The 12,671-nt window shown below is 47.7% G+C and overlaps 1 protein-coding gene across 1 annotated transcript in view; it reads right to left on the reverse strand.

Moving 5' to 3' along the window:
- Positions 1-12,671, reverse strand: part of ST8SIA1 (ST8 alpha-N-acetyl-neuraminide alpha-2,8-sialyltransferase 1) — a gene marked incomplete at both ends in the record, with an annotated part of 110,721 nt that overhangs the window by 40,108 nt on the left and 57,942 nt on the right. The window contains one exon of the mRNA XM_080706222.1: positions 2,712-2,821. Coding sequence (XP_080562348.1) covers positions 2,712-2,821 — 110 coding nt within the window. The remainder of the gene's footprint in view (positions 1-2,711; positions 2,822-12,671) is intronic.

Genomic DNA, 12,671 nt, shown 5'->3' on the forward strand with positions numbered 1-12,671 from the left:
CTCCTCCTCCTCCTCCTCTCCTCCTCTTTCTCCTCCTTCTCCTCCTCCTCCTCCTCCTCCTCTCCTCCTTCTCCTCCTCTCCTCCTCCTCCTCCTCCTCCTCCTCCTCCTCCTCCTCCTCCCTCCCTCCCTCTCCCTCTCTCTCTGTGCCTCTAGACTCCCATAAGCTGAACATCTCCCTCCTACTTCCTCCTTCCTCCATGATGCTCTGCCTCATCTCAGGCCCAGAGCAATGCAGCCAGCCCACCATGGACTGATCCTCTGCACCATGAGCCAAGGTAAACATTTCTTCTTCTAAATTGTCCTTGTTGGCTATGTTAGTCATAGCAACAAAAAGCCAATGCAGAACACTTGAAATTCCTCACCTCCTCTGAACCTGCGAGTTTAACCTTATCTATTCCTTCTTCCTTGTATAGAATTTGGAAAGAACAAATAAATTTAAACTTGAATATGAAAATTCAACTCTTAACTACATAAACTCTGTTATGAAACAAAATTCACAGACCCAGAGATGGAATCAGAGTCACTACAACAGAAAGCCTAGAGGAATTGTCTACTTCCATTTCCTCAGACAGACCAGAAATCTGTACCCCATAAAGGACAGTATGATTGCCCTTTATGCTCTCAGGCCACAGTGCTCTCAAGGGCAAGGGCCTGTCCCCTCAATCCTGTGCTCTCAGCTGGCTCCAAAGTACTGCAGTGGGTTCCAAAAATGATTCAGGCCTCAACTTTCCTCATCTCCCCACCTCTTCCAGCTGGTCCCTCCCACTATCTCTGCAGCCCTGTTCACACCATCACCCCTACTTTCCATGACACTGCAGCAGGACCATGAATCTTCCCAAAAGGAGAACCAGAGTGGCATGCAGACAGGACTTGGTCAGAAGCCACTTTTCCTCTCTGACGATCCCACCACCCCTCCTCCATCCCCTATTAAAGCCAGCACCTCTTCAGGACATACATCCATCACAGAAGTATCCAGCTACCATTTCCAGACTCGGCTTAAGTCTCAACATGTGCTGGGTACTCAATAAAGAGGTTTTGTTGATTTAAGAAAACTACTTCTCCACTCCGTTTTCCTATTGTTTGTATATTTTGCAAAAAAAGAAAAAAAGAAAAAGAAAGAAAGAAAAAGAAAAAAAAGAAAAAATCTGCACTGGAGAAGAAAACACAGTTGTATTTTGTGTTTTCAGGCCTGTGACATCACAGTGGTAAGGCTGAGATGTCCTCGTGAAAAGACTTTTTTCGTTCTTTTTGCAGTACTGAGGATGGAACCCAGGGGTATTCTGAGCTACATTACCAGCCCTATTTTTTATTCTTTATTTTGAAACAGGGTCTCACTGAGTTGCAGAAGGTCTGACTGAGTAGCTGAGGCTGTCTGCGAACCGCGATCCTCCTGTCTCAGCCTCCCGAGTGCTGGGATTACAAGCGTGTGCCACCACGCCTGGCTCACGCCTGGGGGGAAAAAAAATCTATGCTTAGGGAGCCCAGGAAGGGAAGTAGATACAGAAGAACCTTTTCCCTCTGCCATAAGTTTTGCCCAGTCAGGTCAAATGGCTCCCAAGGGGCCCAGCTCCAATCCTCTGAAGGGATGTTGGCGCTTCCTAGCTGGATGCTTTCCCGCCCCCTCTTAAACAGCCTCGCCATGCCCACCTCGCTGAGCCGGAGGTCAGAGGTGGCCCTCTGCTCTCTCGGCCATCTTTTGCCACTCCTAGACAGTTTACTTAGCCTTAAAAACCACGCAAGCGCAGAGTCTCCCTCCCTGCTGCTTGCTGGTCCTTGGCCTTCCTGGCCCTGGAGCCTTCGGCACCTGGGTCCTAGTCATCCCCACTTCAGAGAGACTTTGAGGTGTGCCTGAAAGACTGCCCTGGGAGTCCGCCGTCTCCCTCTTCTTCAATAGAGTGGCACTTCCCTGCTGTGTGCCTCAGCACCCCAACCCTAACCTCCGGAGTCCTGGACTCCAGCAGGCGGTCCTGAGACCACAGCTCGTCATTCCTTCCCTCGCTGGTCTCTAGCACCACCCCCTTCCTGGCTCTGAATGGCCCTTGCTTTCCCCTCCTGCAAGCCAGAGCCCACTCCCACCAGGGCTCCAGGGTGTGCTCCCTGTCCTCCCTGCCCCCTCACCAGGCCCCTCCAGCCTGCACTGATGCACTCGCTGGCTGGCTCTGCTGGGCACTGAGATGCTAGGTGTACCTCCCGGCATCACCTGGTGCAGGCAATTCTTTGACGTGCTGCGATAGCAACCCCCTGTCCTGCCCCTGCAGGGCCCCCAGCTCGCTGCTGGAGCTGGGGGTCTTCTCCAGACTCGGCCCTCCTAAGCTTGTTGAATGCCACTCCCTCTCCTTGCTTCCAGTTTTTCTGGTCACACAAGGATCCGACCCCTCTTCTAATCTCCCATTTGCTGCCCCCAAATGCTTTGGTGAACAACTAAGAAGAAAGGGGTGTGGGATGAGATGAAGAAGCTGAAACGTGTATTCCTACAGCGCTAACCTTCAGGGAAACCTCACTTAAAGATGCTGGAGTCACCAGGGCCGTGAAAGCTCAAAGAAGACCTTGCTCTGCTGCCCAGATTAGTGACCTCGGAGCCCCCAGGGCAGGGTCCTTGGCAACCCTTAGCGCTCTCCCGGCACACTTGTACGTGAGCATGAAGAGGGCCGAGGAGCTGGTTAGTGTTGAGTGAGGGGCTGACGGGAGGGAGGGCGGGGTGCTTCTTACCGCATGACAAAACCTGCTTCATCTATTTGACGGCCACAGCCACTCTTCTTCAGAATCCCACCATTGCCCACCACCGCACATTTCTTCAGTGGCAGCTGGAATGGGGTTGCCTAGCAACAGAAAACAAGGCGGGTTTTCACTGCAAAGAACACACAAGGGCTCACACAACATCACTGCTCACAGCAGACCCCCGGGGAGGAATGGGCATGAAGATGGGGCCTGGCAAGAACAAAAACAACAACAAAAAAAAGGAGCACAGGAAAAGAAAGACGCTGGTAAGGAACCAACTAGCCTACGCCTTTGAAATAAAAAATCATAAAAAGCAAAACAAAGCTCCCCGAAGTATATTTAAATATAACAACATTTTCTTTTTCTTTCTTATATTGGCAAGCACATAGTAGAGGGTGTTTGCTAGGGAAAATAGAAAAATCCAAACTAGACACAGGGTTATTTTTCAAAGGCAAATGAATTCTATTCCCCTACGTGATGGAGGTTCCATTCATTCATACAATCAGCCGTTCACTCAACAGAAGTCTCCCAGAAGCACAAGTCCCTTTGTTAACTGTGGGGATGGGGACAGGGAGGCAGAAATCACAGGCCTCAGGAGTCGCACTTGGGGTGCGTGGACAATGCACCATTCTGTGGTGCTAATGCTACTGTAGAAATAACACAGACTGCCCCGGAGTGAGATGACAATCCTGCCCAACCCGCTTGGGGAAGGCTTTCTGATTTGAGATGAACCGTAGAGGAGGAGGGTTTACTCCTTAAAGAATGAGAGAGTGGCATCAACAAAGACACAACAGCGTTTGCTGAGAGCTGATGATGTTTATAAGCAAATGAACCCTCGGGGTGCTTCTGCCCTGCACGCAGATGTTAAGGACAAGTAAGTGACTTTTCAAACCAGGCAGCCCGCAACTTTCTGCCAACATTCAACTGGACGGCGAAGCAAACGCTCAGCGCACCTGAGCGTTCCCTGAGGTGCTATTTATAGAACCAGGGGGACCGAAACCAGCAATGTTTCTGCAAGCAAAAGGCCTCATTGACCTCTCCGAGCTGGGTCAGTGGGAACCGCAGGCAGAGAATTGCCAGCTGCTTGCTGAAACCCTGCCCGGCAGCTGGAATTCTCCAGGGCAGACTTTACATATACATACCTGGTACCGAAAACTACTCTACTGATAGAAAGCAGGCCACCCTCAATGAATCCCAAGGAAACAATATAAACTATACCAAAAGAATAAACGAAGCTGGGCGTGGTGGTGCACGCTTGTAATCCCAGTGCTTGGGAGGCTGAGACAGGAGGATCGCACAGGTTCGAAACCAGACTCAGCTACTTAGTGAGGCTCTCAGCAACTTAGTGAGACCCTGTTTCCAAATAAGTTATGAAATAGGTGTGGGAGTGTAGCCTGGAGGTAGAAGGCCCCTGGGTTCCATCTCTAGTACCACACGCAATAATAGAAGACATGACATTATCATATGCACGTAGAGGCCTGAGGTGGTGACTCACAGAGTCTCTGTGTTCACTGGTAGAGGAGGTCATAGTCCCACGGTGTTTATTGCAAGGGGAGCTGGCAGAGCTGGGAGTGTATCACTGGTAAAGACGCAGAGGTTACAGTGTAGCGTCTGAGCATTCGCCAGCAGAGTTAAGAATTCCCTGCATTGCTACAGCAGAGATTAGTCCAGTGGACTCCAGAGAAGAGGGACAGGCAAGAAGCAGCATTCTAAAATGTACAAAAAAGAAGCAGGGCACTTTCTCATTGACTCCTGAGACGGGGCGTGGAGCCGATGTTAGAAAAACACGAGCTACAGGCTATCACGTTCACTGAAATAAGTATGCACCGTCCAGTTAGACCATTCACACACTAGTCATTGTCTACTATGTGGCAGGCACTTTACTGGGGGCACCTGGGAAGAAGCCCTGTACCTTCCAGCTTGCATTGGGGGAAACAGAGAAGTCGAGAACCAGGAGTCAAGGACACGGTGTGGCCGAGGTGGGCACCGGCTGAGCAGAGGGATGAAGGGCCAGCGCGAGCAGGTCAGGGGATGCTCCCGGAGCGGAGCTCCAGGTTGAACAGGGTGTCAGGGAAGGAGTCACCGGGCCAGAGAGCAAAGCCCTGCAAGAGACGGAGCAGGGGACCTTCCGGAAGTCTGTGGGAGCCACTGGCACAGAGACCTTGAGGAGAGGACATTAGAGATGGGAAGGGAAAGCCAAGAACCTCAGTCCAAGGATGAGCCGCCGGAGGGAGGAGCAGAGGAGGGCGGGGGCAGGACCTCCCGGGTATCAGGAAGGCTGGCTTGTATCCTAAGACGGGAATCCATTCAACCTGTCCACATACGCTAGAGCAACCACCACAGGGTTGTGCAAAAAGGCTGCAGCACACAGCCGGCAAAAAGAGGCCAGGCAGGAGTCCCTGGGATGATCTGGGCTAAGGATTTTGGTGACTTGGGCCAGGGCGATCGCAGAGGGAGTGTGAGAAGGAGCCGGATTCTGGTGCTATCCTGGAGGAAGAAGCTTGGGAGAGAGGGGGGGACGGGGGAGGGAAGGATTGGACGGAGCTGAGAGTCTGGGCTTGAGCAGCTGGGAGGGTCTGCTTGCCACTTCGATGAGAGACCCCAGAGGAGCAGGCTGGAGCTCAGAATTCTTGTTTGATTATGCTTGTTTGTTTAATTATATGTTTGTTTTTTGAGACAGGGTCTCATTAAGGTGCTGAGGACAGTCTTGAACCCCCTGATCCTACTGTCTTGGCCCCCCAAATACTAGGATTACAGGAAGGTACCATCACACATGACTTGATGGAGTTTTTGGTTTGTTTTAAAGACATCATGTCCTGGATTTTCAAATGTATCCTTGTACCCATGTAGCAAATATAGACCAGATATAAGAATATAGCATACTGTAACACTCCTGATAGCCTTTAAAAACACTAGCCTCGCCAGGCATGGTGGCTCGTGCTTGTAATTCCAGCATTTGGGAGGCGGAGACTGGAGGATCATGGTTCGAGGCCAGCCTCAGCTACTTAACGAGGCCCTTCACAACTCAGTGAGACCCTGTTTCATTATTTAAAAGACTAAAAAATAGGGCTGGGGGTATAACTCGGAAGTACAATGCCCCTGGGTTCCATCCCTAGTACCGCAAAAAAAAAAAAAAAAAAAAAAAAAAAAAAAATACTACCCTAAGCCAGGCATGGTGGCACATGCTTGTAACCCCAGCATCTGGGAGGCTCAGACAGGAGGATCATGGTTCGTGGACAGCCTCAGTTACTTAGTGAGGCCCTTTGCAACTCAGTGCTCAGTGAGACCCTGTTTCAAAATAAAGGATAAAAATAGGGCAGGGGGTGTAGCTCAGAGGTAGAATGCCCCTGGGATCCATTCCCAGTATCTCTCTCACACACACACACACACACACACACACACACACACACACACACACAGAGAGAAATTACTACCCTAAATGACAGGCCAGAACGGGACAGATTAAAGTGATATGACCAACTTTTATTTAACCCTTGCTAACCTTCCACTCCTTCTATGGGTCTTGGTCCAACTTTTGCACTGCAGCTGTTCTCTTTTTGGTCATCTTCCTCCGTGGTCATGTTGTATTAACCCTGGGATTCAGATTCTAGTTTTCCTGGCTCCTACACCTCTCAGGCACATGGATAAACATCCCATCGGTCTCCCAGAGTGACGGGTTAAGACAGGATGAAGCCACCAAATGTCACCAGGACACTGTGAAGTCATCTGCAAATCTATGATCTTGGTACATTATCATATGCTAATAAAACTAAATTTTCCTGCAAGGAAAATAAACATTATGTGGCTAGACAGAACACAATTATATGTGGTCTATCTTTGGCTGAGGTATTTCCGATCTCATTTCTTTTGACCATTGGCCCTTATGTGAGTGTATCTACTCTTATGCAGCTCTGAGATTAAAATTGTATATTTTTAAAGAGTTATTGCAGATTTCTTGTCTTTTTTTTTTGTTCGATACTCTATATCCAAACTAGGCACAGATTAGATGACCAACAAAATGTGTCCTAAATTAATTATTGAATTGTGATATGCCTTTGGGCATTGGGCCTATTTTTAGCAGCACGTAGATCTTGGGTGGCATTCCCTTCTGCTAACATGGTTATTCACGTCCTCCGAGGCTGAAGGACAAATGAATCCATCACACTCTCGAGCTCTCTAGCATGAAAGTCGATTAATAAAGCTTGGAGTCGTGTGTGTGTGTGTGTGTGTGTGTGTGTGTGTGTGTGTGTGTGTATTTTACTGGGGACTGAACCCAGGGCACCCTACCTCTGATCTACACTACCAGCCCTATTTTATGTATTTTATTTTAAAACAGGATCTCACTAGGTTGATGACAATCTCACTGCTTGCTGAGGCTGCCCTCAAACCTGTGATTTTCCTGTCTCAGCCTCCCAAGCACCGGGATTACAAGTGTGAGCCACCATGCCTGGTTGGATCTTTGCTTCTGAGATGCCCCTTTTCCTCATCATGGTCCCCAGACCACACCATGTGTGCATCTTTAAGTAGCCCTATGCCGAACTCCTTTTTCAGCAACCAATGGGCACCTGCTGTGGGCCTTTTGTGGGAGCTGAGAGCGTGCTGGTAAGCGGTGTAGACAAGCACACGCCTCCTGGAGCTCACATCTTAACAGAAGAGAGTTTCACAAACGTGAGAGCAAAGAACAGCCAGCTCTAAGTGTCGGGGAGAAGGAAGTGACATTTAAACTAAGATTTGCAGTTCTGAGGCAGAAGGGAAAAAATACTGAGATTGCTCATGTATTAGATCATCTTAGTAGGGTTAAAAAAAAAACAGACAAACAAAAATTATATTCTCAACTCTTTAAAGCATAAAGAAGGGTGAAGAGTCATTACCGGATAGAAGACATTTTCTTTTGGTAAATAAACAGCAAGTGCCAACTGGGGAGATATTCCTGGCTGACATTATGACTTCTGAAAGGCTACTAGAACCTGAGGAACTTAAACCTGGCTCGGGTGCCTTCTGTAAGTGGCAGCAGAGCAGCCCAGAATGCAGGTATGTGATGTGAAGGAAGCAGTGTTTACCGGAGTCTTGTCTAAGCCAGAAGCCTAGTCTCTCCCCTGCGTGCACAAACCCAGACACGGTAACCAACAGCCAGTGACCTGGTCTCTACCCCAAGCCCAAGCCCAACCCCAAACAATAGGCTGGTACCGGGATCTCAGCCTCCAGCACAAGGCCTGTCCCTACTCATCCTCCCTCCCGCAGACATGACCAGGAGTCTTGACCAATAACTACACCACCTCTAGAAGCACGTGTGTTGACCATCATAAGTCACGGCTTCCTTTGGCTCGCTTGAGCTGGTCTTGGGAGATGGGGAGTGGGAAATGCATGAAGCAGAAGAAAATTATAAGCTGCCCGGGAGATGGAGAATGGGGTTAAATGGTGCTGTGATCATGGTTTTCACAAAATACACATTTTATTAAGAGTGGCTGGGATGACTATGACTAATTTATTCATCCTAGTCTTTGAAAGTGGCTACCTCTGAGGCATGTCTACAATTTGAATGCTAAAAATCAGCATCATGCACCAATAGAAAATCAGAATCTAAGAATAAAAAATGTCTAGCTAAGCAAGTTGCTGCATGCATATAATCCCAGTACTTGTCTAGACAGGAGGATTGCAGGTTCGAGACCAGTCTCAGCAACTTAGTGAGATCTAGTTTCAAAATAAAAAATAAAATACAGTGGAGGGGGGCATATAGCTGAGAGGCAGAATGCCCCTGGACATAATCTCTAGTCTCCCACACACACATACACAAAAAATTTCTGTAAAACAGGGGAGGGCAGGATGAGAAATGAAGGGCAATCTGCAGCGCCCCACATCCAGGTTATAAAAACAGCTAGCCACAAATGCAGGCTTCTTGAGAGCATTAGAAATCCACAAAAAGGTTGGAATCACTGAAGCAACCCACTAGGATCCTGGAAGTGGCAGACTACTGCACGGACCTGAGGAGGCTCTGCAAATCTGGGGTTGACCAGGGTGCGGCCACAGACGCAACAGGAGTAAGCACTGTAAAAGGAGAGTGGCCAATTCCATGTCTAGAGTTTCAAAAATTATCTTGCCAGGCCTGGTGGTGCCTGCTTGTAATCTTAGCACTTGGGAGGCTGAGACAGGAGGATCATGGTTTATGGCCTGCCTCAGCTACTTAGTGAGGCCCTCTGCAACTCAGTGAGACCCTGTTTCAAAATAAAGAATTATAAATAGGGCTGGGGGTGTCACTCGAAGACAAAATGCCCCTGGGTTCCATCCCCAGTACCACCAAAAAAAAAAAAAAAAAATCTCTACACCAAATGTGTCTTGAAGACGGTGACAGCAGACGCCATTGCTTGTATTTAATCAGGGGCGACCCCGCCCCTCACCGTGCCTGGCTGCCTCCTCACACAGTCCTGGCTTTGGGCCTGCCTCTCCCACCGGGGCCCACCTGCTGCTCCCTGGATTTGCACTTGGCCTCCATCTGTACTCATCGTGTTGCTGCTTTTGTAACAAGATGGGTGCCAACATCACTTAGCAGTGAGTGTGTGTGTGTGAGTGTGTGTGTGTGTGTGTGTGTGTGTGAGAGAGAGGGGGGGGGAGGGAGAGAGGGAAGAAGGGAGGGAGAGAGAGAGAAGAGAAGAGAAGAGAAGAGAAGAGAGGGGAGAGGAGAGAGAGAAAGAAATGGAGGGGGGAGAGAGAGAGAGAGAGAGGGAGAGAGGATGTTTTGCTTCTGTGGGGAGGGAGGTATTGTCTTGGTTTGCCTTCCTATGTCCCTAAAAACTCTTTTCTCCTTGGTAGGAAGGGAAAGTAAGTCTTCCTGGTGTGTTTGTGTCTCATAGCTAGAAAAATGACCAAGTCATTCAATATCTACAATACCTCGCAGTGAGGTTATTAGGAAGAATCGATGTCTGTGTTCGATGTGGCTCTCAAATCCTTGCTGAAGAGCAGAGATTTTGCTTTTCCAGCTTTCAGAAGCACTCAGACGACTGTCACCAGAATGCCACAGCTCTTAGCCACCAAGTCACAACAGATTCCCTGCCCTCCTCAACAGTCTCGGGTTTGGGTCCATTAGAACATCCACACACACCTCACTGCCCCACCTAGGCATCCACACCGACTCCCACATGTAATTACGCTTCACCCGCACACATAATTTAATTTCTTGCCCATATGTTAATTATATCCTCAATGTAGGCATCTAAATACACTCCCCGCCTCACATCTAATTATAGCCCCCTCTTATGAATGTAATTACACCAGTCAGCCACCCATCTAATTATGCTCTTCTTGACAGAGATATCACACTGCCCCGCTCAGGACCTAATTCCGTTCTAATCGGTGGGTCAATTAAACCCCCAACTCTCCTGCAATCCCTCAGATGCACACCTCTGGGTCTCTGCACCCACCGTGGAGTGGCAGTTCCCCACAAGTGACCCCTAACAAGCGGGGCACCCAGCTCCCAGACCATGTAACGGCAAGACAGGGCCCAACCAGAAGGTGCCTCAGTCCCTTCCGGTAAGTAAACAAACATGTCTGCCTTTTTAGCCATTTAACGACCCACTTGGAAGTCCAATTTAAAATTTCATCTGTCTCCTTGCTTTGTCTGCATTTTTTGTGATGAAAATACCTTGTAATTAGTCCATTTATTATGGAGAAAAATGCTTCTCATTACAGATATTTAATTATTGAACCCTTAAGAAAACATGACCCAAAACTTGCTCTGGGGATATATATTTATAAATACTAATTATAGAATATTTGTGAATCCCTACATTCAAGGACGTTTAACTATTCTTCAATTGCAAGAAAACAATTTCCCACAAATCTGCTGATAAGACTTGTAGTCTCCACTACTAAAATTGTGATTTTTCTAAAAGATGACTCTGGCACTATTATATTTTCTACACAGGACACATCTCTGGCAATTGAATGATGTACCCATTTATATGTTGGGTACTCTTTGCCTATTAAAATTTCGACTCAATCTATTATTTAAAAAAATAACCCCAGAGAGAGTATTTTGTATATTTCACATATGATCTCTTAATTCTAGATACAACCCCACTGAGCATCGTTTCATGCAACCATTCAACACATTTTTTAAACATTTGGTAATCAACTCTCAATTAATTAAAATGTATTCCTGATGTCGTTTGGCTCCTGAAGACCAAAGCACTGCAAAGTCGGCATTTACACTCTACCAGAGGTTGCTTTGTTTCAAAAGTCTTAAAGCTATCGGTGAGAAGGAAAGAGAACGGAAAAGGCTTGCACAGGATTTCAAAGCAGCCAGCCATTCTTTTTTTTTTTTTTTTCCCCCATATTAGGGCTGGAACCCAGCGGCATTCTACCTCCGAGCTACACTCCCAGCCCTGTTTTTTTATTCTTTATTTTGAAACAGGGTCTCACGGAGTTGCAAAGGGCCTCACTAAGTAGCTGAGGCTGGCTACAAACCTGTGATCCTCCTGTCTCAGCCTCCTAAGCACTGGGATTACAAGCGTGTGCCACCACGCCCAGCCCAGCCAGCCATTCTTAATAGTGGGACAGAGAAGCCCGAGACAGGAAGAACCAGCCCCCTGCTATTGCAAGACCTGCCATTCACACCACCCTTGCTGGAAATACCACTGAAAGACTCTTTTCTCTAAATAACTCTTTTTTCTAAATAATAGAAAGTGCATCTTTCTGGTGATAAGCAGCACCCTGAAGCTAGCTGCCCGTCCACATCCGACGCAGGCTGGGCTTTATATGTTTCCTCTATAACCACCGGAAAGTTGCGTGCTGGGCTTCTCACTTGCAATGATGGTACCCACTCCACACCGCTGTTACCTTAAAGAGTTCTACTGGGCACCGGTTAAATGGTCGATGACTGGTGCTTTTATTTTTAACAACAGGACATTTTTCTCAGCAACACAGGCTAGAAATCATGGAGTGATTTTTGCTGCGCTCTCCTTAACACCTACCTCTGCAGAGACTCTTGTCCTTTCCCCTCTTCCTACCTACTTATTATTTTCTATTTCTAGTTGGCTCCTGGTTCTTGCCTATCATAAGTCCTCATGGCCCAGTTCATCTAATATAAAGGCTGGTGCAAATCACTCTCCTACTCACAGGTCCTTGTGCCCACGGGCAAAATACCTGGAGGTTTCACTGAGGGACCCGGGACGCACTGACACCCCAAACTTCCTGTTTATTCTGTTTTGCTCCCAAACTATTTGTGCATACATGTTCTTCCTTATCTGTGTTTCCCTAAAAACAACCTCAGCTTGTCTCTGTACCTTTGCTGGAGCTGGGACACGCAGCCTCCTCTCTCCCCCCATTTTCTCTATTATCTACCAGCCAAATTATGCCTAAGATCTGTGAACGTCTGCACCCAAGGAGACCCCACTATGAGCTTCAAGGACACCCAATGGTTGAGGCCAATCAGAAGCACATTACAGTCCACTCGTGCTTAGTTAATCATGAGAATGTATACCACAGCTGTGTGCAGTGGCTTGTAAACATAAGTGGAATCAAATCCCCACACTTCTTCAATACTTCAGAAATTTTCCAACTCTTGTTGACGCTCTCCTTATTATGTTTGAAAAGAGAAGCCTCTAATCAATTTCATTCCAATAGCCCACACTAAAAAAAAAAAAAAAGAAGCCGGGTGTGGTGGCGCACACTTGTAATCCCAGCATTAGGGAGGATGAGACAGGAGGATCACAGTTTGAGGACAGCCTCAGCTACTTAGTGAGGCCCTTTGCAACTCAGTGAGACCTGTTTCAAAATAAGGAATAAAAATTAGGGCTGGGGGTAAACTCAAAGGTAGAATCCCCCTGGGTTCTAACCCCAGTACTGCCAAAACAAACAAACAAAAATAAGCAAAGATACCCTTTGACTTTGTGATGGAGAAAGGTGCCCCTCCCAAGAAACCTGATAGTGCAGAAATTCAAACTCTAATCAAACTGC

Source organism: Muscardinus avellanarius, assembly GCF_963383645.1.
Source record: "Muscardinus avellanarius genome assembly, chromosome: 11".
Taxonomy (NCBI): domain Eukaryota; kingdom Metazoa; phylum Chordata; class Mammalia; order Rodentia; family Gliridae; genus Muscardinus; species Muscardinus avellanarius.